Raw genomic sequence first — 26,087 nt, forward strand, 5'->3', positions numbered from 1 at the left:
GTGACCCAGCTGTAATACTCAAAAACAAACAGACTTCCTTGGGTCAGAAATGTTAACTACTCCGTTGGGCTAGTTGTGGGCTGATTCACTGCTAAGGGCACTGTCCAAGCCAATGCCAATAAAAGCAGGAGGCAGACTGCTCAAACCTACAGACTAAAGGCTTGTATCCTTGGTGCAGTGCAGAGAAACCACTTCTTCTTCTTGATGCCCGAGGCAGGTGACAATAAAGCCACAGATAAGCACTAACTGCTATTTGCAAGGTAGTCAATAAATTGCCATCAGACTTTCCCTTCTGTTTAACTTTTATTAAAAGAGGTGCTAAGGTAGTGTACTGTATGCAGTACATCATATTTATTACCAAAATTAACAAATATACAAAACTTATACATGTAATTTTCTTACATCCATTTATTGGTCTATAATACTGCATTTGTTCAAGTAGGTTATCTACAGTATGTAAACATCCCTTGGATTGACCTCACACAGATTAGGAAAGCCCATCTAACCCATGTAGTTACCAAATATAGCTTTTTCTTTTTTCTTTTTTTTTAATGTATTTGGCTTTCATTGGTAGAATCTAATCTTCACATTTGGCACATGGAAGAGACATCTACAGTGCAAAAGAGGCAGATTTTCTGGTTTTGTTCTGAGCAGTTTAGCAGTGTCATGGTTTTAAAGAGCCGAGAGGAGAATAAATTTACACAAACTCAATAGGAGATGGATTAGTATTAATGTCAATGACTCATAGGTCAGCCATTAAACTAGAGCAGAAAGTCAAAGCCTCTTCCCCAGCTCTCTCGGCCAGGTGAAGAAAAATCTCAGCCTTGCTTCCAAAGGTTTAGGAAAGGACTCTGTTAGCAACAGAGAAAGGAGGTTTAGTTTACAAAGAGCACTCTGAGATTCCAGTTTCAATTTTCTGCTTTGTGTTTTTGTTTTTTTGTTTTTTTTTTAATAATTATTTTCTCATAAGCAAGCATGTCTTTTTTATTTATTGTTTTCTCCCACTATAATCTGGGAAAATAACCAATGAGGAACCAGTCTTCTGTGAGTTGGAGATTACAATTGGTGCTTACAAATCTTTGAACCCAGACATACAGAGCTCAGTAAGCTGCCATTTATAAGAGAGAGAAAGAGGGAGGGAGGGAGGGATGGAGAGAGTAATGTCATTATATTCCAGGAGTGGAGCTTTCCAATTTTTCTGTAGAAAAACAGGAAAAACTTTCTTCCTTCTGCTTCTCATTGTTTCAGAAATGACTTAATTTAACCAAGTAAAGCTGATCCAGAGAGACCTTCATTCACGCTCTTCTTCCCATTCTCATTTGAGCACGGTATTGCTATTTTAGGAGGCCTCACCCATGTCCATGGAAGCATCTGATGAGAATGGATCTAATCGGACACCATTTCACAGGGAAACCCCTCTGCAATTCCTTGTCTGTTACCACAGGGCCCCGCTGCTGTCCGTGGCGCCATACATCTCGGCCAGCTTTTTGAAGCGTGGCCCCCAGTCCGTCAGGTAGTCGTAGCTCTGGTCTGAGTCTGTCGTCACTGACTGTAGGGAGCTGAGTGACTCTGCCACCGAGCCGTTCCCTTCAAACATGTATGTCTGGAGGGAGTCGAAGGGAGGAGCCCAGAGGTCCATGTCAGCCTCATACAGCTTAGCGAGCACATAGTTGTGGACATTGTTGTCCATGATGCACGCCTGAGGCACGTATCTGGAGAGGCTCTCTATTTCAGGGAGCATGTCCTGCCTGTTTTTCACCACAAGCTGGGCCTCCCGCGGGTTCCACATGGCGGCGATATCAAAGGCCTCAGTGTCCTCCTCCCCGCCGCCTTCATCGTCGTACCTGACGATGTTCTCATGGATGTTCTCCTCCTCGTCAATGATGTATGGCTGCTTCCGCTGGCGCCGCATGGAGAGGATGAGGAGCACCAGAACTGTGGGAGGCAATCAAAACATAGGGTTGTCAGTAAGAGGGCAGATCTTGCAAAGTCTTTATGCCCGAGGCAGACCCTTGGATATGAAGAGCTGTGATGTTTGAAGGTTGAGGGATGCAAATATCTGCCTGAAATCAGTGTCTTGAGATCCTGCTAATCTGTCCCTTAGCTTACCTTAAGTCTTAACTCTTGGTCACACTTGGGACAAGTCTAACCAATAGTGTTTGCAGTGTGGTACTTGAGATCCTTTAAAAGTAGCCGGATCAAGTATCAGTAACTACTTATCTGCAGCAGCACACAGCTCCACAAAGACGTGGGTTCTTTTTTCCCTCTTTGTAGCAGAGTTTTGCATCCTTTTTTAGAAAAGCCTCTTGGTCTGGGTGCTGCATGTGATGCAAGGAGGGGAATGGTAAACCCATGATGGAAGATGCACTGTGGTGATATGTCTTCCTACATGGCAAATGGCTGAGATAGCTCCTTCATTTGCTCCAAAGCATTTCTGCTTTTATCTGAAAGATGCTGCTTTGGGCTGAGCAGAACTAATACCAGTTGCTCAGCAATACTGAGATACAGATGATTCTTAGTATATACAGGAACCAAGAGGTTTTCCCTGCAGAAAATATGCTGTTACTTGGTGACTGTATGTTCAGCTGGAACTCAGCAAGTGTTTTGAATGCTGAAAGTTCGGGCTGAGGCATCTAGACTCCTTTATAGAGATAGAATGTAAAGTTTTTTGTTGTTTTTATTCCTCAGACTGACCTTCTGAAATTTCAGTGAGGATGTGTTTTGAACTAATATCTCACAAGTCAAGAGACTGAACAGAAGTTCTTTTGATAGTAAAAGCTAACAGGGGAAACAGAAGGTCTGGGCAAAAAAACCCCAAACAAACAAAAAAGATAAAATATGATTGTGGAGAAAGGACACAAGGAAGATGCTCAGCTTTCTACTTCCTCTTGGCAAACCTCTTCTCATATAGCAGGGCCATATGAGACAACCTGGCACAATGAGGATCTGCCAGAATACTTGCAGGCCATATTTTTTTCCCATCCCTATACCCCCGTCTGAAGCCATATGGTGCCAACTGCATCTGTTCCTTGTTTTGGCCCTTTATGTGCATGTGTGAGTCTACATGTAATATATATAAATGCACATGTGCATGTGTATCCTTCATCTTTGGTAGATCAGCAACCCCCTGGTCAGGACAGAAGAGCTCGTCCTATAAAGAAGCAGACAAGGCTTTACCTAGCAGGACAAATATGCAGGCGAGGATTGCAATGAGTGCCCCTCTGCTCAGGCTGACGGGGAGGACGTAGGCCTCAGCATTGCAGGACATCACCATGCCGCCTTCATCACAGCTGCACACGTGCACAGTCAGTGTGCCCGTGCTGCTCAGCACAGGGCGGCCGTTGTCACTGATCAGGATGGGGAGGTAAAAGATGTTCTGCTCGTGCTGTCTGAACCCAGAGCGCCTTGTCAAAATCCACGCTGTGTTGTCTATGGGTGGAAAATAAATGGAGAGAAAAGATCAAATATACCCATCAGAAAAGTAGGTTTAAAAAAAAAAATAATCAGCCCTAGACCCACATCCATTTGTCTCCCCCCCTTTTTTTTCCTCATCCTTTTTTTAAAATTAATTTGTCACTGATCAGCATTTTGCCTCTGCCTCCCTTATTTCAATCTCTTCCGAGGCCATAGCTCAAAACCTGCAAGGCATGCACACCTTATGATTTGCTGTTACCCCTTCTGACATAAAGTGCCTAGAGCAAACTCACAGCCTTCAGTTTTAGCCAGAAGAGCTCTCAGAAGGCAGGATGGAAATGAACAGTTGAAGGAAACTAGCTATCCCTGTTTGTTCTTGCTCAGCGCCTTTTCTAGACATGGCTCTTAAGGACCACCACCATTTTGTAGGTGCTGGTGTATAACCCTTGCAGACATGTCAAGGTTGTCTTTATGGTTTTTGATACGTGGCATGGCCATCTGCTTGAGGCAACAAGAAGACAAAGGAGCAAAAAAAACCAAAAATGACAGCTGGCTATCCTAAAGAGCAGTGAGTCGAAAATTTTGCAACTAAACATCTTTTCAGTGAAATATGTGCAATTTCATCAGCACTTCTGCCACTGGAAAAAGTCAGAGTACTTTGTCGTCATTGTCAAAATTGTTCTGATTTAATTTGACCATTCTGCCACCTGATTTTTATTAGAACTTGAAACAAATTGGGTTGAAATGATGCTGCAGAAACAAAGGAGTAAAAGAGTGACCAAAGAGGAAATCGTCTTTAATTTTCATGTCAAGGGAAATTCCTTCATCTGGGACTTTCCCCCCAAATATATATATATATGTATATAAGAACAAGACTATGTATACATATTTAATGTCAGGATTTCCCAGAGGCTTCTGATTCCATATACCTCTCCCTCAAATTCCTCAAACTGTGAACTGAGTTCCGTGGACTCAGGAATTTGTTCTCCTCAAGTCTTATCTCAGAAACCACCAAGGCAAATCCTTGGAGATTGCTGTCATTTCTTCGCCTCCCCGTAACCTGACTTTTAAGCTTTTTGTCCTCAGAGACTTGGGCTGAATTGAATGTCTCCAATGTGATCTGGCCCACCCCAGGCCCGGTCTAAAAGAACCTGCAGGAAAGTTGGCAAATCTTATAAATATGTTTGCAAATCCTGGGCCAGCAAAGATAGGTGGAAAACAAAGGACCTTTTTTCTCTTTTGGCAGACCTACAAACCCTGACCATGCCCAGTGTTGCTGTGGGATTTTGGGGATTTTGAGTTTCATGCAGTTCTTTTACTACTTAGTTTGTTTCCTGTTCCCTGGGTCCAAAATGGGTGGTCTATCCGCATCTTTAGGTTGTTTCCAGCATACATGTGCTGTACTTGGAACCTACAGCGCATCTCGGACACACCACCCCGAGGACTGAGCACACTGCAACCTACTCTCCCACTAAAGCCAAACGAAATGCACAAATCACACTCCCACTACTCACACCAATAACAGCTCACACATAAAAACACTCACGGTTAATTTCCACCTCTGTGATTCTATGATTCCTTATTATTTCTGTGTCAACTCACTGCTAAAATTTAAATCTTTGTGTTTTTTTTGTTTTTTTTGTTTTTTTTTTTTTTTTAGTGCTAGAAACTGACCTGTCTTGTAGGTTAATCAGTGGGATCAGAAATTGTTTGATGGCGTTTAGGAGTGAGATTGGGAGCCTGATATGCAGTCAGCTAGGGAATGTATACAAACTAATACTAGACTCTTTACACTTCCCTGCCAGACTTTAACTATGCTGCGAGTTCCATATTTTGTGCTGCAAATCTTTCAGCATCAGGCATTACTGGCATATGTGAGTGTCTGGCTCTGTAGTTTGTTGTTAAAAGTAATCTCCTGATCTTACACGCTTTATACATCCATGACATTTTAAGCTTTTGCTCTGAAAGCGTAAAATACTGAAGTGCACCTGTGTCCGTATGTAACAAAATTATAGGGTATCCTTAAATCACGGGATCCCAAGAGCTGAGGCTTTGAGAAGAACTGCCAAATTATAGCACCAGATGTAGGGTGAAATCCCCAAGGTTGCTTAAAACTGATGATATTTCAGCTTTTGCTGACTTTACCATCCTTCAATTGGCTTCTCTGAACAAGCGCAGCAGGTGTGACAGATTCAGACACACTTTCAGCACTGTGTCCCAGGACCCAGCAGAGATCAGACCCCCCTCCCAGGACACACACAAATGCTTTTTCTCCTTCTTCAGGCTATATACCTGCTCCACAGCTATCAACACCACATCTTTTCATTATTTGGCCTGTCGTGGCATGAGAGAAAGCAGTCCAAAGGGTAGAAAATGACAAAATGTCTGGATTTATATTGCACTTCAGTCATCCTAACAGTGTAGTGGTTTCGTTGCCTTTCTCTTTCCTGGGTGAAAGACTCACGCTCTTTAAACTGGCTTATAACAGAAGTCATAAATTCCACTCAGGTGACAGCAAACCTTCATTTTGTGTGAAGCTGCTCTTTGTGGAGGAAAAAGACTTCATTATTTTGGAGCTGGCCCATACTTTGCCTGTAGAAGAAATCACAGGCAGTGAATGTGATTCAAGTTGTGCAAAATCCCTTAGTGAGAGACCTCAAGAGTTTTTAACCATAATTCTTTATTTTTTATTTTTATTTTATTATATATATATATTTCCAGGCTGAGAAACAAGTTTTTGTAATCAAATGTTGACGGATATATACATATGTGTACATGTACATCATTTTGCTGTGATGTGCTGATCCTATCACATAGATCCTAAATATTCTTGGCTGGATGGTTCCCTTGGTGTCTGTCAGCATTATGTTTCAGCCCTTTTGCTTTGTTTTGCTCTGTACTAGGCAAGCATCTACATAAATCATCCCTAAGGAATCACTGTACCTGTTATACCACAGTGGCAATATGCTGGTGCCAGAGCTTGTTGTGTGACTCATCAGAAGCCAATGCCATTTGATGCGCTGCTGCAGTGCAAAGCTGCATGATGGAACATGGTGCAGCAAGGCAGAAACTGGAATAAGCTATGTTCTTCCAAATATGATATCTGCTAAATCCTAGCCAACAACAGAACAGGGCCTGGGAGAACACGACAGTCTCATTATATTAAAAATAAATTATTTTTAAAAGCACAATAAGAATGCACAGTACTTTTCCATCTAGCTTCCAGTACAGCACTGCTGTCTCGCAGAGGACTGGATGATATCAGTTAGCTACCACAGTGAGCAGAGGCACTGTAGAGCACAATGTGTGTCCCTGAGCCCCTGAAATTGGTGCAAATATGAGAACTATCATGGGCATTCTGACTGGTGTGTATGTGAGAGCAAGCCTTACAGCCTCTCCTCCCTGACTTTTAATTTAAATGCAAGAGAGAAGACTTCTAGAGACTTCCACTGATTGTCCTAATGGTGGTATGACACCAATGCCTGCACCCACTCAATTGACAATTCTCTTCATTAATTCCTGTTAATTAGCCAACAATTAATTAATGTAGCCAACAGGAGACCAGCTCAGAATTTAGTCTGGATATTTGGTAAGCTTATTTTGTTGCTCATCCCATTCATACAACAAGCCTCTTTTACCAACTCTTTCCCAGCACAATCTTACCTGGATTTAGAAGTGGGACAAAGACAGCTCACTGATGCCCTCTAACAGTTACCAAAGAGAAGGGAGAACTCAGCTCAGTTCCCTGCTTCATCACATATTCCCTCTATGTCCTTGAGAAGTAATACAGGCCATGATCTTTGCAGATATTCACATGACTATTGATCACTGATCTTACCAAACTCAAAGGGAACCAGGCACATAAGCAGATTAATTTCTCTTCACCCCAGATCCCTGTCTACAAAGTGGAGACAATAGGATTTCCCTGGCTGCCAGAGATACTGGGAGAATGAATAGCCTAAAGTAGTTCTCAGAGACTGTAATAACAAGGGCCAAAGAAATATGTAAAGCAGCTCATCAGAATGCGAACTGTGATCTATTTGTTACTCATTGTAAACCAAAGTTTTCATTGTTGCCAGGATGGCTTCATGTCTCGCAGTTTTTCTTACTGCTGTATGGCACAACCAAATAATTAGCACAACAGCTGATCTGAATAGCGTCTTCCCACAGCCAGGAAAGCATTGTTGTCTCATGGTTAGATGCACAGGCTGCAATGAGCAAGGCAGGATCCATTCCTTGCCACCCTATGACATGCAGTATATCTTTGCCTTCAGTGAATAAGTCGTACAATTTATGTAGTGCTTAGTGGTCCCTAGATGAAAATATAAATATAAATTATCGGTACTGAAACAACTACTGCACTCCAAATTTCTGCAGCAGTAAATTAACCCTTAATGTGTATATTTCAAATAGTTGGTGATATGATATTTCACATTTTTATTTCAGATTTGTAACCAACAGCACCCTCTGCTTCTTGTGATATGTAGCTCTGGAAAACTGGTATTTTACAGAGTGCAGGAGGCACGGCCATTCAGTCACTGCTGTCACTATAAATTACAGCATGTATGGCCTTAGACAGAAAAAATGCATCTGATGGCGGGAATTATGTGTTCCTTTTTTAGAACAATGCCTTCAGGACAGAATGAGCCTACACTGCCAAACGTTTTAGCAATGGTCGTGTTTTATCCTCTAATTTATTTTGGCAATACACATTCAAAAGTAAAAGAAACAAAAGAGAGAGAATGAGAGAGAAAAATGCAAGAAATGGTGTGGTGAGACTTAAGGGACTCTGAAGGACAGAATGGTTTTGGGATGTAAAAGCACTAGCATGCTGTGAAGGAGAGCTCCAGGCTCTGCAAGCAGCATCTTTTAAGATATATTTGGTTAGTGATGGAAGAAGCTTGTTTATTAGCCTATAGGTTACTCTTTCATATGCTTGCAAGAGGCACAGATGGGGGCTTACAGAAACAAGTGTGACAAGTAGGCATGTGTGCTTATGTGGGAGTAGGATCAGCACTATGCCTGGAGACAGGTCACGGATGCAGCAGGTGCCTCTATCCCCATTTATAACATAATTCCTTGCAGGTTTGTGGTACTTTGCAAGCTCCTATTGACACCACACCAACTTTCGGTGCTCTGCACTGGGTTATTCAAGGTCATTCCTCTTTTCTGCCAAAGGCAGCTGTGGACTTCACTTCTTCACCACTGTTTGCCCACAAAGATCCTCTATCAGCTAGAATCATACTTAAACAAGTAAACATGTGAATGCATGCTCACAACAGAGTTTTCCTTCAGGCTCCAAAACCACCAAAACTTCCCTAAAAGTAGTGAATTCCACTGGTGAGGATACACAAATGCCAGCCCTTAGCCACGAGTCTCCTCACTGGTATTACAGTTTCTGCTGAAACTTTTTACATAGACATTTAGCTGTATTCCAAATGACTCCCTAAGGCTTGGTATCTTTCCCCACCTCCCTGCCTTTCCTAGGCAATAAATGAGGATGTGTAAAGAGGAAGAAAAAAAGTGCTTGGGGAAGAAGATGGGAACAATATGAGAAACTTCTATTTCGGTGCCTGGAAGAAAACAAGAGTACAAAAATGAGCAATGTAATTCCCCTCAGATTTGTATCCTCATTCCAGTTTCTAACCTACCTTTAAGCATCTCCTTTTGAACGAATGCAATTTCCATTCTAGTAATCCAAGATGCCTGCAGCCTGACCACAGGACCTGAATTTGCACAAAACACTGACACATTTCCTCAAAGAAGAAAAGGGGGCCTATTGCTAGAGAATATTTATAGAGAAGAAAATATCATATAACCTTCAAATGTTTTAAGTAATCTGTCATTTTATCACTGCCTTTAAGGAGCAGGTGTCACTCGGTATTATTTGAAATGGCAGTCTTAGCACACATTGTAAGTCACAGACTCTCGAGCCTAATTCGGACATTAGAAATTAGAGTAGCTAACTGTCCATGTCTGCTCTGATTACCTTGATTGTCCCTCAGAGTAAAGTTGGGGTTGTTGGCAGCCTCTGGAGCCAGGCTGTAGTAGAAGTGCTGACCCTCCTGTGGGTCATCCCGGTCAATGGCGCTCACTGTCTGGATCAGCTGCTCAGTAGGAGAACAAAGCAGAAGCAGGTGAGAAGCCAAATACACATCACATACATAAACAAGTAAACAATCAGAATTATATATATTTATGTATGTAAATATAAGCAACCTGGGATAAAACTGCCTTGAAGGTTTCATTTTATTTTGCTATCACTCTGCAAATCACTTTTTAACAAAGGAGGAGACAATTTAGTTCAAATAACAGATACTTTTCCTCCATCTGTCTAGCTTTTGTCATGCCTTTTCTTTTGAGAACCTGGGGTGTTCAGAAAATACACCATGCTTTAGGGAGCTTGTAAGAAAGCCCATACATATTTTCAGCTTCATTTTGCAGGTAGAAAAGGACTTGAAGTTGGTTCCTCTTATCGCTCTCATTAAGCTCTCATTTTTTTTTCCGAAAAGTCAGTGGAAAACAAAGAAACAAAATGCAACCATGTAGAGCAACAAATAAAACAAAGGGAAGAAACTAAGACAATAATAAATCCAAGAAAAGATTTGTCAACTCACTTACAGAGGCTTAGAATCATAAAACTATTAAGGTTGGAAAAGACCACAAAGATCATTTAGTCCAACTGCTACCTGATCCCTACCATTCCCACTAACCATGTCCCTCAGTGAAACACCTACATGATTCTTGAACACCACCAAGGCAATGACTCCATCATTTCCCTGGGCAGCCTGTTCCGGTGTCTTATCACTCTTCCAGAAAATAAGTCTTCTGAATATCCAACCTGACATTGTCCTTTTGAAACCAGGAAAATGTCTGGGCAATGATTTCTATTCCTTATGTTCTTTATTAAGTTAGTAGGATGAAATTATCCCGTACATGGTTTTTAGCGAGCTGGTTGCCCCAGAAGTGAACAACTATTTCGTTCTGCTTCACAGCAAGCTGGGAGGAGCCCAACAACACCAATATTGCCACTGTCATTTTTTCTTCATAAATAATCAGTTGTGCATCTGTGTGCTTACACTATGCTTGTCAGCCATGTATTTGGAGACACAGGTCCCCACTGTGGCAGTGAAACAGCAGGTTGCATCCCACCAGCAATCAGCAATAGATCAGCAGGGGAGAGCTCCTGTCTGTGTGAGACACAGGTAGACCGTGTTCAAGGGGCTTTGGATGCAAGGAGGCATGATTGCTTGCTTGCAGATGTGGCTTCACAGTGTGCGGAAGGGGGAGTCCTGTTTTAACTATGATTCTCTGTAATTTTCAGTTCACAGCAGAATGGTTTCAGTTGGCCACCCTTTTAAGCTGATGTAGCATATTATGTCCAGCTCCCATAAGCTGAGGTGCTTAAGGCTCTTATAAATAGGGTCTTTTACAAATAAGCCTTGCTGGTCATACACAGGCTGGGATGACTCTGTGGCATTTCTTGTAACACTTGTCCTCTCTTCGTTGCTCCTACAGGAAACACTGGCTGCTTGCCTGCTGGCACCTGCCCAAGGGCAGGCTTTATTTCAGCAGTGAAATGTACTGTGCAGTGAATTTGGAAACTACTGTTGGAGAGAAAAATGGCTCTCTATATGATGCACATATCAGTGTGATGTGCTTGCCCTTAGAAAGCAGCACAGGCAACTGCTCACGAGAGCTCAGGTGCAATGTTTGGTTAGGCAAGCCCTGTTTTCCATGCTTATCCTTTCTGATGGGACCCCTGACAGCCCCCGGCATTCCCAGCATTTCTCACCTGTCCTGCTTTGGCATTTTCACAAACAAAAGCTTCATAGAACCTCGCAAACTCTGGCGCGTTGTCATTCACATCCAGGACTTTCACCGTGACGGAGACACTGCCCACCTGTGAGGGGTTGTCTGGAAGGAGGAGGGACAATGTAAGGAAAGGCAAAATGTGGCGAGGGAAAGGGCACGCTCCCTGCTCTGCTGACAAGCTACAGCAGCCTTTTTGCTACCAATTCCCATTAAGTTACTTTTATTCCATTAGAGACTGCAGTCACTTTTGTGTTTTATGACTCAGAGTGAAGCTGCAAATGCTACTCTATCTATCCTGGCTTTCCATCTGGTCACATCATTTTCAAATTCCTTTGGATACAAAAGGCTTCAAACTGGTTCAGTCAAAGCGGACTATTTCTATAGTAAAAGTTTTAGACAGTGCCCTGCAGTCACAGCGTTGGCTGGCAAATGCTGCTTGTTGAGCCTCCGTACCGGTAGCGTGAGTTATGCTGAGGCTGTTTTTAAGGACAGGCTTGTTATTTGGAGCCTGTTGGAAACAGTACTTCTGCATTTCAGGTATCTTTCTGCTGAGAATTTATATTCCTTGAACACAAAAATAAAGTGTCAAGATTTTTTACTACTTTGTACAGGGGGTTAAAACGCAATAACACATGAAGTGGTACAGAAAAGCTTTCAGTGAGGCTTAAAATTGCAATGAAAATTTCACATTCTGCATGACATCATTTGTGATATTTCTGTCCACTGGTTCATTAGCTCTCTTGCCCAGTATATTCAGACATCATTTCACATCTCTTCACAGTTTCCAAACTCGGTAGCCACAGAGTACGTTTTATTTTACTGTGTTTTTCTACCCCCAGAACAACTTTTTCCCCTCATTAAAAGATAAAATGAAACTCTAAGAGGAAAGAAAAAAGAAAATCATGATTAGGAGGTTAAGAAAGGGAGCAAAAATGTAGAAATTTCTTTAAAACTAAGCTTGTCTGAGCCGTAGAGTGTCATGCATAGATCTCCAAATACATCTCACTTCATGGCATAAAATGATGTGTTCATATAATTTTCTCACACTCTGGAATTCTCTTGAAAGCTCAGTGTGAAAAATCCATAATGTGTGTTATACCGCGTCATTCAGATAATACTCTTAAATTAAACTGTTTCTCCCTGATAGATTATTTCAACCTTTGGCTTCCCACATACTCATACATGTCTGGCTCACACACCCATCACTGTGGCACATGAGCATCTCCATTTATACTCAACAATACTCACCTGACTTCTGAAACTAAAAGCTTTAGGAGTGCACAGCTGTGGCACTTCTGAAGCTAAGATACTGTGCTGCACACGTACAGTGCAAAACTGGCAGAGGAGGCAGGGAGGGAGAGTAAAAGGAAGACATCATTGGACTGCTCTAGCTTTGCGGTGCAGCTACAGGGGTGTCTTCTAAGGACTTCCATGGCAGTGTGCATCTACACGGAACTGTGATGACCATCAGTGGCTGGAAATAAAACTAGCATTGAAGCAGATGGGGTGAGATCCCATCATGTCACCAGCCGCTCTTGCTATTAAAAATGCAACAGGAAGGCTTTGTAGGCTGTTCTAGCATGCAAATGTGCGGCAGATTCCCCCTCACTCTTGTGAAATATCCCCCCTGCTAACTTAGTTGATTGGTTGGGTTTGGGACAGCTTCTCACAGTTTGTTTCCTTTCAAACTGCCCCACATCTCTGGTGCACCCTGGATGTAACAGTAGCTTCCTCAGAGATGAGGAATGGCTCAGCTTATGGCAGAGAGCTTCTGGAAGACTGCTGTTTCTCCACCAACGAACTGAAATCCTGACCAATATCTATGTGGAACAGAGAGATTTCAGTTGAAGATTGAGTGAACTCTTTGTTTTATTTGCTCATATATTGTAAGCTCCTTTATTAAGCTCACATTTGTAAGTATTGCGAACTGAGTACCAGTTTTTATTGTATTGCTATAAAATGATCAGCATCTCCTTCTCACAGCCTTGTAAATATCTGGAGGGGGTGAATCCTGAGCTGAGCTTTAGTTCATTGTAAAATCTGAGAGTCTATTAAGTTCCATTTGCTGTGGGGTATTTGTGCAAGAGGATCCCACAGCACCCTCCACAAATCATCCATGCAGAGAGCAGATGGTGATGCCACTCATACACTACTGGCCCAGAGCAGATTTTCAACAGCAACCCACTAGTAAAGAATCACTGCTGCCTGCCAGCCCCTGCACCATGCAGTCCTCCCAGGTAGGACTGGCAGCTCTGGCAGCTGCACAGCCTTTGCACCTGCCCAGTCCTTCTGGAGAAACAGAGCTCTCACAGAGACATATTTCAGGAAGAGTTTTAAATAAATCCCTAGAATACTAATGAAAAGAAAACAATGCACTCTGCCTTTAATTGCCAGCCTCTACTTCTCCCACCACCTTGTGAAAAGGAGCATAAGAAATAAAGAAAATACAGCACCGGCTTGCTGGTATCTGAGAAGTAACTCAATACCACTTCCCCTTCAATACATAAGATCCCATGAATTACTGAATCCTGGTCTTTCAGTCTGCTTTGTCTATTACATCTCTTTAATCTGTGCACAGTCTGCATTCTCCTTACTCAGCTCCATGGCCAGCACTGTGATGTTGTGCCAGGAAACATCCTCCCGATCCAGAGGTCTTGCAGTCATCAGTGCTCCTGATGTGATGTCAACATAGAAGAACCTCCCCGGATCACTGCTCCTGTCAATCGAGTACCTGTGAGAGTACATATTGAAAGCGTTTTGTAACCCATGTGAGATCTGATAGAAACCTTCCAACATCCAAAATGGGGCTGTAAGAAAGAAGGGGGCAGATTCTTTAGCAGGGTCTGCTGTTTTAGGACAGTGGTTTTGAACTGAAAGAAGGGAAATTTAGATTGGATATAAGGAAGATTTTTTTTTCTTTTTTGCAATTAGAGTGGGCACAGGTTGCCCAGAGAGGTGGTGGAAGCCACATCCCTCAAGACACAAGGTCAGGCTGGATGGGGCTCTGAGCAGCCTGATCTCACTGTAGGTGTCCCTGTTCATTGCAGGGTAGTTGGACTGGATGGCATTTAAGTGTCCCTTCCAACACAAATTATTTTGTGATTCTATTTTCAACAAAGTACTCCAGCAGTGGGAGTACTGGGAATCCTATATAGCAAATCCACAACTCAGCTGTGTGCCCCAGTGACTTCTATAGGTATGGAGCAAGACACTTGAAAAATGAGTAGTTTGCATGGCTAATGGCACGTAACAGCGAGTACTGCTGGGATGGAGCTGGAGGACAGGAAGATTTAGAGGAAGCAGCCTCAAAGCAAGACACAGTTCAGCATGGGAACATCTGCTTTACAGAGAAAATCTGTCAGTGAGGAGTGCAAGCTCTTTTTCTAAGCAAAATAATTATACTTTTCCCTTGGGCACAATTCAGACTGTTTGAAAATGACTTCACACCAACTCCTTCACTGGCCACTTAAGCTGATGAGGAGGAACTGCTCCCTTCCTCCTGCTCATACATTCTCCCCTCCAGTGGAATTAACTCCACTTGCACCCTGAACTGCCCTACTGACAGAGCCCTGTCCTTGCAAGGTGAACATCAGGGTTTTTCCCATCAGTCATCAAGTTTTCCTTCAGCAGATGCCAAGACTGGTGGCAAAGACACATTTGCAGGGTGTGTAACATACTCAATTATGTGCTTCAAATACTCTTACCAACAGTCTGTACAAGTCGCTTTCCTAGCTAATTATGTTAACATGGCAAGAGATCCTCTGGCAAAAGCTACCCGTGTGCTTATGCAAATGCCACAGACTTGAACAGAGCCTGGACTACTTCTCTCTTAGTTCTTTCTTCAAAGTTGATGCGAATTGAAAGCATTAGTCATAACAGATGCTGAGCGGGGCTTGCTGTCTGAATTTTCTCCTTTCAGCATAAGTGCATTCACTGGAACGAGAATGCCAGCCCAATCTTTATATAGCGAAGCATTAAGCTGGGATCTAAAATACTGTTAGGTTATGCTGTTTCAGAAAACTGAAGGAGGGTGGAAAGGCAGGCTTGCCTCCCTTTCCCTACCAATTCTTTGTACCTCCTCTTAAATAAAGAGATTTCTGAGGAATGTGATTTAGTTTGGAAATATGTACGAGGGTTGCTATATTTTGCTATAATAATTATTTTTGCATGAAGCTATAAAAAGAATTTCCCTCTGACAGTTTAAGGCCAACAAGTATATGAAATTGAATACAGCCTTGTGACTAGTGGTGCAGAATTAATCACTGGTGTCAAGAAGTACAGGTGGAGTCTTAGTCTGGATTCTTTATTCATATTGTCCCATTAATAAGGCCTGCTTCGACACACTCATTTCTATTGTACTCTAGAGGCAATCTTCCTAAATCCCCTGACAACAGTCATGGGGTACTTCCAGCAATCTGAAGTTCACTGTGTGGGGGTCCAGATTCTGGAGGCTGGAAGAGGAGGCCTTGAGTTCCCATGTTTGATCAGTCTTCCTGAGATACAACCTGACTTCTGTATTTGAGAAAAAGGCCAAAGAAAGGGTCAGGTCTCAGTTTTAATTTCAGATGTATTCCATCTTACGTAATGAGATAGATAGGTGTCTGGGATTCTCCTATTTTGTTTCATCCAGCACAGAGTGAAATTGGAACAATCCCAAAACACAGCCAGACTGATACAGCACAGAGTTGGTGTGGATGGAGAAAACCACATTAGAGGCAAAAAGTGCAAAGTTGTTTGTGCTGCAGTGTCTGAATAATGCTAGACATCAATCAGCAAAATAGATGCAGGCAGAAAAAAAGTTTAGGGTAATGAAGCTGTGCTGCAGACAGTATAACAGTTTGGTTTTGCTCAGTAATTTGAGACAATGTCATGAGAAGTAGGATAGCTTTATAACATCGGTAGAAAAAGTAGGTATATTAAGTAGAAAAGATGGAAAACTTAATTACAGCAGTAACACATCAAGAAAAAAAGGCTTTATGTATGCTTGCACCTCCCAGCAGAAGCCCATAGAGTTGCTCATAGAGACTTCCCTTTCTTCGAAGACTCTCAATACTCAGTGTAATGACTCTCCAGTATTTTCCAGTACTGAGTACAGGTACCTGAGTGCAGACTATTCAGAATCCAAACTGACACAGCTTCAGGTTCAGCACCTAAAGCATTTCTCAGGTGAGAGGAACAGCTGACGTGCTGGGATTAATAACTTGCAATCACCTGGAGTTTCTGCAGGTGGTAAAAGCCAGTATGTGGGCTGGCCTCAGAGAAAATCAGTTTTCTCTAATAAATTGGGCTGGCTCAGCAGCCACCATGGAAAACAGTACTGATATCCTACAAAGCTGCCCCAGTGGCTTCTTTCTGAGTTGTAGCTCTGTAGCTCCCATGGCTTTAAATATACCTTTTACTTTCCATAACTCCTTATAGGTACATTTAGCTCTGCAGCTTTGACCAGGCACTATATAATCCAGTGGCTCATGTGTGCTTATTAGTATGCATTCCAACTACTCCAAAGGTAGCTGTGCATTTGAGCTGTTGACAAAGACAGGTTGCACACAGCTATGATTTTGAAACAGAATGGGAAGAGAGAAGTGAGCTCATTACTTTCCCCTCAGTCTTACAGCAGATTCTCAGCAATGCTGTCAGTTTTCCTGTCAGACTGTGCCAGCAAAAGCACAAAGGTCTGGAGTTTGTTTTTAATGTACGCTGTCAGGGCTTGCCTTGACCAGTTCATGGCAATGCTAGCTATGTGTGCCACAGAAAAAAGCAAGGGTGAGCTCTTGCTTTGCTTTGCTAGTTGTAACCGGGCCCCTTGTAGTATGAGATCTTGTATGATTAAACTCACCGATGATTATAGCAGGCTGGAAATAAAGAGTCCCTCCCACCCATCCTGTGTCAGCCCCATCACCAGTCCATCAACCAGAGGAATCAAGGAACACTCCCGGGGGACACACAAAGAAAAACAGACCTGATTGAATTGTTGGTCACATCCGGGTCCTTGGCAGAAATGATCTGTATGGTGGCCCCAATCTCCACATCCTCAGGCACCTCCACAAAGTAAAAACTGGGCTCGAACACAGGAGGCTCATCCACATCCTCCACGCTGATATGAACAGTGGTGGTGTCTCGGAAAGGACCCAGGTTCAGGAAGCGCATCTCCAGGTGGGGGTTGGCACCTTCTACTTTCAAGGTGTAGCTTTTCTTGCTCTCAAAGCTTAAAGGCTAGGAAGAAAAAATGTATCATAATCATAATCATATGATTTAGTCCATATTCTAATTTTCAGAAGGAAAAGATGCCCTCTCATATAAGCTATCTCTACCACAAGATTTATTCATAAGGGTTATAAAGATTAATATTTGCAGGTGGAGACAGAGCACTGAGTGACAGCTGTATTGGCAGTGGCAATATCTGCACCTTGTTTTTAATTATTTTTGACAGTTGAACTGAAAAAAAGTCAGTTTGCAATATGTATTCATACTGCAGTCACTTTAAAATATGTATTCTTTCATTCTTCTTGCCATAATGAAAACAAAAGTGGCTGCACCGCCCTCGTGTTGTGACTCAGTTTCATTCTACTCTGGGGAAAAAAAACAAAACCAAAAAACCAGTTCAGAAACAGGTAGACTGGAAGCACCTGAAAACAGGTAAAGATGTGATGAGCTGGTTCCTCAGAAATGGGCCCTGGTGGTAGTCATGATGAGGAGGTTCCAGGTCACGCATAAGAAGAGATGAGCTTTATCTATTAGTACTTGCATGATCTTGACTTCCTTTCTAGATAAAGTTATTTATTTGGGAATCCTGGAAATAATAGATTCTGACACTGAAATTTTCAATGAATAAATCTTTCATTTCCCTCTGTGCTCCTTTTCGCAGATCCCCGAATTAAATGGAGCTTCTCTAAGGCCTGCTTACATTTAAATGGACAATTTCATATTTAATGTGCAATTTACCAATCCCAGTAAGAGAAAACCTGACAAGAATGACTGCATGGAACTTTTTCACTGCCATTTAGTGCAATTTACAGAGGACACAGCCATATTTTTCCAGCAGTAGTCAGAAGTTACAAGCAATCATACAGGGATTAAATGATCACAACCCTTTATTTCTGTATCTCAGGGAGTTTTAATGCTGAAAGTCAGAACAACTGGATTTCCTTAACACAGATCCTGAACAGGACAGACTTTGTAACAGGAAAGAAATGTGCCCATTCTCAGGGTTTCCCCGTGAGATATCACGCTCCTTTTTGTTACATGGATGGCTTTCAAAATGTGTGGCTGCATTCATACGCATTGGAGTGCTGTGTGTGGAACTACCATGCACTCTCAGTCCATTCAGACTCCAGTAAGACCACTCTTGTTCTCATCCAAAACCTTTGCTTTTTCCTTTCAGCTTTTTCACTTTGAAGACGTATGACTAGAAAGGGTAAGGAGCTGGACAAGAAAATGGGGGTACAAGCAGATGATCCAAAACCTACGTTCCTGCTGCACTTAATTCTCCTGGAGAATCAGTGACTACTGCAGACATTGCACTTGTCAGCAAGGATTTAACTAGGTGTACAAATATATTACCCATTAGTACAGAGTCATTATGGTCTACCAGTTGCATATTTATGCATCATAAAATAGCAATAAAGTATATTCACATGATTAAGCAATAGTTATTGTCCATCTGGCAAGGAGCATGCAATGTAAAGATGCCTGAACGTATACGAGGAAGTAGGCCATTCTATCTCCTGGATTCTCACATGAAGAAGACCGTGTGAGAAACACTGCACGTAAACCAAAAAGCTGTTATAAAAAGAGCAGTTAAATCACAGAGAGACTTAAAAGCTATAAAACCCAACTATGTTAGGAAATACTTGCCTAGGGTACTCAAATTAGGAAAAAAAATAAAAGAAGAATTGAACATGTGACAGGCTCAAACCACCTCAGTTTGCTTTGGCCTCCTTCATTGTCAGCCATGGCTTAGACTTCTGAACCTTTCGCTTTGGGTGCATTCTGACCTCTTTCCAACATGGCTCCATAAGGAGGGCAAAGCAGACAGCCTCCTGCCAAGGACACAGCCAAAAGGACAGATGCCTTTCTTTCAACAAATTCATTCTGGTTTTAGAAGTTCTCTCTCCCTCTTTCCCCTTATTGTGACGTTCTTTTTTAATGATACCAATTGCATGATAATTTTTGGTTTTGGTTGAGTGGCTCCAAAGGACAACTTTCCAATGTTTGGCAATTGATAATCACAACACTTCAAACAGTGTCAGGTATAGATAACGTTCTAGAGGCATTTATGGATTGCGCAGTGTGATGTCAGTACATATCCAGTTTGATTGATGTCATAAACCTTTTATAACCATTCCTGGTACAAATTAACACCTAGTAAAACTATTTAGGATAACCAAAGTCACACTAATTGACATATGTACTCCACATAAACCGCTTTATTTCATCAAGAAATAAGTGAAAAATTCCAGGAGAGTTCTTTTTCAACATTTATTTTGTGGTAACAAAACATTCAAGCATGCACTCTAGGGCATAGTGCACATGAACAAGAGTTGGAGAGAGGTGACCATAAATATATGCTTAAATGCTTTGCTGTAGGGCACAGAGACTTGAGGGGTCAAATCAACCCCAGGTGTACTCCCATTTTAGTGCACATTTTTGTCCCAGGCTACTTAAAGGGAATATATATTCCCTTATTAGTACATCAGACATACACTTACTCAGAAATATGGTTACGATTTCATAACCTAGAAGTACTTCTTGCACTTATGTAAGACTGTAGAATAAATACCCTATAGCAGGGAGGCTAAGCAGAAAGGTCTACTCCATTCTGTATAGCCCGCAGTACTGAGCACTAGCAGCTTCACAGCTGCCATTTTAAAGACAGCTTCTTCCAGCCTAATTAGCATTTATGGATCTTCTAGCAGCAATTAAAAAAAACACTGCCTGGGTTTTATTGGTTTATAAATAATTCTAAGGCATGCTTTATTATTGTTTGTGGGACACCGTAGTGAAAAATGTGTATAGTTCAAATGCAAATATTGATCTAATTTCTTGCATTGTAGGATAATTAAGCTACAGAGAATATTTAAATAGATAAATAGTGAATCCAAATATTCCTTTGGTGGGAAAAGACATGTTTATGCTAACGCTGTCCCCACTTTTTAAAGGCTGCTCCTAGGAATGCAGTCTGCTCTCATATTTTAGCAATGAATGTTAAAGAAATGCTGTTTTACAGCAGGAAAGGGGCTACTGCCATGCAGTGGGAACCAACTTACTACATGCATAAGGGAATACTGCACACTTAAAGTGTAACCAGGACCACTAGCTATAAATTACCATAAAAAGGAAACTTTACTACCTTTCTTACAGTTATGATGCCAACTTGGTAATTAGGATCGGTATTAATATCAAAGACATCCAATCCATCTCCATCCACAAGGCTGTACTTCATCTCCGCGTTAATGCCTTCATCCAGGTCTTTAGCAACCACGCGGCCCACGGTAGAGCTGACAGGAGCAGACTCCAGCACACTCATCTGGTAGTGCTCTGCCACAAGAAACAGGGAGAAACAGAACAACAAGCTGTGAAAAGGAACCAGAAACTACACGGTAATTCAGAATGTAGCTCAAGATGGGCCATGATACCCCTAGTCTGATGGGAATCTCTATGTCCCTTCCCAGAGTGGACACAGCATGGTGCAATTGCCTTTAACAGACCACAGCCAAACTGAGTTGCCAAGGAATGTTTTATGCAGGTGTTCGTCTTATCAACAGGTTTGTTCAGAACTTTCTGTTGAAAACAGCAATAAAACCAAAACCAGGAACTTCAGGTGGAAAAAACTGAGAAATTAGCACTGATGGTGGTGCAGATATTATCTATAGCAGGATACGAAACACAGTTAGTGGGAAAGATACAGCTGGAGTAAACACACAAATGCTGAGCACCACAAATCCTTCCCGAAGTCTGCACAAACTTTTTTTCAGCCCTCAGTGGTGCTTTGAGAGCTCAGAAGCTTGCCTGATTTTACCAATTTAACAGGTACTCTATTAAAACATACTGCCTCTCCCTACAAACCTGGCCTTGAGCACATTTAGCGCATCACTCATTTGCTTAGCAGCAAATGAAAGAACTGCTATTTTAAAAGTGTGCATTTTAACACCACGCATTTTAAAAACAGAAATGCTCTCTCTAAAATACAGCCCTGCCATCCTACTTTATGTCCGAACCTTCCTCGCTCCACTCCCTCCATCCAATTATTGTGCTTTTACAAGGCAGACTAACACCAAGGGCAGGGTCTGATTTGTTCTCATTTTCCTTAACCCGGGCTTTGACATCAAAGTTACAATTCACGCCATTTTCCAAACAGGACTGATGATGACCAATAAGTTGTTCTCAAAGGAGAAGGAAAGTAGAAGTTGATGCTTCTTGCTGGCCCTTGTGGAGTGTTTTGATATATCAGTGCCACATGTAGAAACAGATGGAGAAGAAGCAGAGCAACAAAAAGAACTGCAGGAGCTTTTGTTCCTCATCCAGATAAGAAAAATGGCAAAACTAAAATAGCGTGAGACTGATCCGTGCCACCAGAAAATGGACTTCTTTTTTTAAAACGACAGGACTTTATTGTAGGTTCTATGGAAGATTTATTAAAATGAATCTGAAATTTAATTTCTGTTTTTTAAATGCAATATCATAGGTAAATTTGGCCTGGAATAATTAACAATAACAACAACAAAAGAGCAAAAGATTGCAAATTGTGCTTTGAGACTTTGTACAGACAAAGCAATGTTTCTGCTAAGAGCGGAGGTGCCTGTTTTCACACTGCATTGGCTGTTGCTGTTGTATTTCTTATCGTTTAGCTGTACACTGCTGAGGTTTAGGGGTACCTTTACTGGAGAACAGCCTGTGGGACAGCCTGCGTGACGCTTACAACTCAGCGACCAGACACTCCCTGCAGTGGCCTGGCTGCGGTGTTGAATGAATTATCTTCCAACTTCCAGCACTGCCACATGGCCCTGATCTGACAGACAGCCTTTTGGAGATAGGACAAGGAGAGAATCAGGGCAGCTATTAGCCGCCAATGGCAACGGCCACGAGCAGCCTTGGAACACAAAAGCCCTCATTCTCTCTCTCTCTTTTTAAAATGTCCCTTAAATTAATTTTCCACCCTGCGAAAAACAGGTTGCCTTTGATGATTTTGGCAGACAGAAACCTCTTCTGAAAGACAAACTATTGGAAGCTTCGTTTTGGTGTTTTCTGAGGGAAAGTTCTTCCTTTGATATGAAATTCTGCTCATCTCTTGTTATTGCCACACCGGGTTTGCAAATAGCTGGAACGGGAGCAGACAGCAGTCATGCAGTGCTGCCCTTTTTGCCATCTTGACAGGGTGGGTACTCACTCTGTGGAAATCTGGGTGGGTTGTCATTGACATCAGAGAGCGTGATGTTGACTGTGGTTGTTCCAGCTAATCCTCCCAGCTGTCCACCCATATCCTTGGCCTGGACAATCACTTCGTAATACTCTTTTGCTTCTCTGTCCATGTTCATCAGAGCTGTCCTAATTAAGCCTGTGAGATTGAAAGGGGAAGTGGTTTGGGGAACAAAGGAGACAGCAGTTAGTGCACAAATGAGGCAGGGTGGTCCTGCTTCTGCAGCGTGCTCCCTACACAAAGCATCAGACCAGACTCTGCACTCAGTCTCACCTTTGTTGGCAAAGTAAAACTCACCCAAATTAAATCTAGGTCAACAGAAGGAGTGAATTTTAAAGGAGCCCGGTTAAAGCGCATCAGATGTGGGGCAGGCTGTCCATTCAAAATTAAAAGCGCTGCCTTCCATGGCAGCTGGAGAAGTACTGTGGGAACACAGTGCGCTACGCTGAATTATGGCTGTGCTTAGGCTAAAAAAAAACAAAGTCTGCATAAAAGGTAGAAGTAATGGGATCAGAGGAAAGATACAGAGGTTTCCAGGGTGCCCTCCTGCATGCAGTCTCCTGGGGACAAGCTGACTGAAGTCCAATAGGCACCCATGCCAGGGGCAACTAGAATTTGACCTTGAAGGTCTTTTCCTACTGAAATGTTCTAATTCTATGGGAAGGCAAGAGGAGGGGGGGTGGGGAAGGTTGGCCATCCCCTTTCTCGGGTGACACTACTGCGAGAGGACATGAGGTGGCAGCAGCACTTCTCTTATAGATGCTGCAAGAATCCAACGGGGCAGGACGTGCAGCCGGGTGCCGCAGCACCCAAAGCCATGGCTACACTCAGACTGTATTTGGGGTGTCCCTCCACATGGCTCCCTCAGCCCCAGGCACCCACCTTGTCTGCACGGAGCAGCGTGCAGGGTGCACCGCCAGCTGGAGGCTTTATTTTTAGCAGGCAAACAATGTATGGGTTTAATAAAAAAGCAATAAAAGGATATTGCATTGGCAATTATCATTGTATGTAAAAGGAAAGAAATAGCGACCAGGACCAGGCAATTCACAGTGTGCTATTTTAATTTTGCTGCCCAAAGTCCTTAAGAGTCTCATCCTGCAAAGTTGAGAAACTCCTCAACTCCTCAGTAATAGAAACAAGAAGTGAAAATAGGTTGTGTAGCATTTTAGAATGTATTTTCTCTATTAGCAAATATTTTGTTGGGAATTTCTCCTCCTTGAGAGAGAGCAAGCTAGATCTAAAGACATAAGCACCTGCATTTGGAACCTGTGGTCCAGCACACCAACCATCACAGCCATTCAGATCCCCACATGCCCTCTGCTACCAGCCCTAGGTCCCCCTTACTCCAACAGGTTTGGCTTTTCTTGGAAAGCCCAGCACACCATTGGCTTGCTTTTCCAAAAAGAAAAATGCAGGTTTCTAAAGGGCCCCTGCACCTGGATATACAGCATTGCTGTGTAATGTTTGAAGGAGGGGCCATGCACCTCCTCCTGATGCTGCACACAATTGGTTGGCAAAGGAATGCTGAGGATGGTGATGAACCTTGAGCCTTCTCTGTGGCCATGGGAAGGGCTCTGATCTCAGATTCTCCAAAATCAGGTGCTAGTACTATTGGTTTTAGCAAATTGAAAACAACACTTAAAAATAGTAAAGAGCAGAGGTGATGTCCTTTCTGTTTCATAACAGCCAAATGGTTTCTCAGGATGTGGGAGAATCAGGGACCTTTGCCCACTGCCTGACAGGACTTAAATCCACATATTTAACATTCTAAGGGTATTTGGTCATGAACAGGCTGCAGAAGTACTCTGGAAAAAAGACAGAGGCTCTTGGCCATTCTTTGAATTGGTTTACATCAAGGCTAATGCAAAATCCATGAGGTGAACGACAGAACAGGGACAGGAGCGGTGTTGAGCTAGGCCATGTTGGGAGGTGAGGGATAAGGATCCCAAGGGCTGCTGGCAGAGGAGTGCACTGAAATGGCCTGCACACCCCTAGGTACTTTAATCATCAGGCATCACTACAAAGGAATTGGTGATTGCTTATGCTCTAGCTCTGCTTTTGAAGAACATGAGAGGGGCAATTACATTTTGTTGGTTATCAAATCCTGCAGGCAGGTTTGCACTGGGGAAATTGGCTAGAGTCCTGTACCTGTGATGGGGAAAAAGCAGTTTCTGAATGACAAGTGTGTGCACCCTTAAATGGATTGAGGTTACTCTGGATCTAATGTACAGAGATGCAGGTCTAAGTGACAGGGAAATTTCCAAATGGAGAGAGAGGATCTTTTCTCGACTAAACAGCAATCAAGGACACGATTTTGGACTAAAAGGACTTCTCTGCAGCCTAAGTTGCACTCTAGTTGTTAATTCAATACTGGATCTGAAGCAGAATGTTACCTCTTTGCTTTCCTAGAAATCATTCAGTACTTAACAAAAATGATGATTACGCCCTTATTTTTCCATGTTTGATAACCTGATTACAAAATGAATGTTACTGCTTTAATTAGATAGCATAGAGCTGGCTTGCCACATGCACTCTGTCTTTGGGTAATACACCTGCTAACCAGAAACTGCTAACTTTCAGAAGTGGATTACATAGTGATTTTTTTTCTACTTTGTTCCCTAGGGCTCAGCAGAGACTATCATCTTATGAGTTTCTGACCTTAGCACTACAGATGCCCTTTAGAAACTGTCAAAACCTGTCAGATTCCTCTTTTGGATATAATCCTTAGATATATACAGAAAAAGAGAGAGAAAACAAGCAAGACAGGGAGATTGTCTTGGAGATAAATTTAAGGTTATTAACAAGAACACCCTTAGGTAAAACTGCTCCACAGAACTACATACTTCAACTTGCACTTTCCAATTCTGGTTACCAACTAGATCTGCTGAAGACATTACAGCAGTGATAGAAGCTAACAAAGATATTTACAGCATCAAACAAGCCCAATTCCTTGACAGCATAATATGACCACTAAGATTAACATATTGCTGCAGTCCTTCTTCTGGAGTTCATTACCACATTCTTGCTTTAACCACCTCACAGTGCTGCTCTGTCCAGTTTCCAAGCCATGGAAATGTGTTTCTGAGTCCACAGTCATGATGTGCCTCTTCTTCTTCCTTCTTAAAACTTTTATTTTCCACACTGGCTCATTCCCAAATGAAATAACATACCTGTCCGAGAGTCCACAGAGAAATATGGCTGTCCTTGGAGAATGCTGTACACAACTCTTGCGCTGTTCCCATAGGTTGGGTCGTCAGCATCTGTTGCTGTCACCTGGATAACAGAGGTTCCTGATAATAAATAAACAAATAAATAAACAAATTAGGAAGATCATGTGGGATAAAGAGCTATTATGAAAAGTACACAGTTCAGACCAAGTCAAAATTTCTGACAAGTTTTCCCACACCAAATTTCTCCATTTGATTCTGGCAAATTTTTTTTT

The 26,087-nt window shown here is 42.3% G+C and overlaps 1 protein-coding gene across 2 annotated transcripts in view; it reads right to left on the reverse strand.

Annotated features, from left to right (window-relative positions):
- Positions 1–284: 284 nt before the first annotated feature.
- CDH20 (cadherin 20) overlaps positions 285–26,087 on the reverse strand; it is a 110,787-nt gene continuing 84,984 nt past the window's right edge. For both annotated transcript variants that reach the window (XM_015854640.2, XM_015854639.2), the window contains 9 exons: positions 25,816–25,935; positions 22,616–22,783; positions 20,579–20,766; positions 17,189–17,442; positions 13,824–13,960; positions 11,210–11,331; positions 9,404–9,521; positions 3,178–3,429; positions 285–1,935 (listed from right to left, as the gene is read on the reverse strand). In XM_015854640.2, the coding sequence (XP_015710126.1) occupies positions 1,436–1,935; positions 3,178–3,429; positions 9,404–9,521; positions 11,210–11,331; positions 13,824–13,960; positions 17,189–17,442; positions 20,579–20,766; positions 22,616–22,783; positions 25,816–25,935 (1,859 nt within the window). In that variant the 3' untranslated portion in view covers positions 285–1,435. The remainder of the gene's footprint in view (positions 1,936–3,177; positions 3,430–9,403; positions 9,522–11,209; positions 11,332–13,823; positions 13,961–17,188; positions 17,443–20,578; positions 20,767–22,615; positions 22,784–25,815; positions 25,936–26,087) is intronic.

The sequence above is a fragment of the Coturnix japonica genome, chromosome 2 (assembly GCF_001577835.2).
Source record: "Coturnix japonica isolate 7356 chromosome 2, Coturnix japonica 2.1, whole genome shotgun sequence".
NCBI classification, from domain to species: domain Eukaryota; kingdom Metazoa; phylum Chordata; class Aves; order Galliformes; family Phasianidae; genus Coturnix; species Coturnix japonica.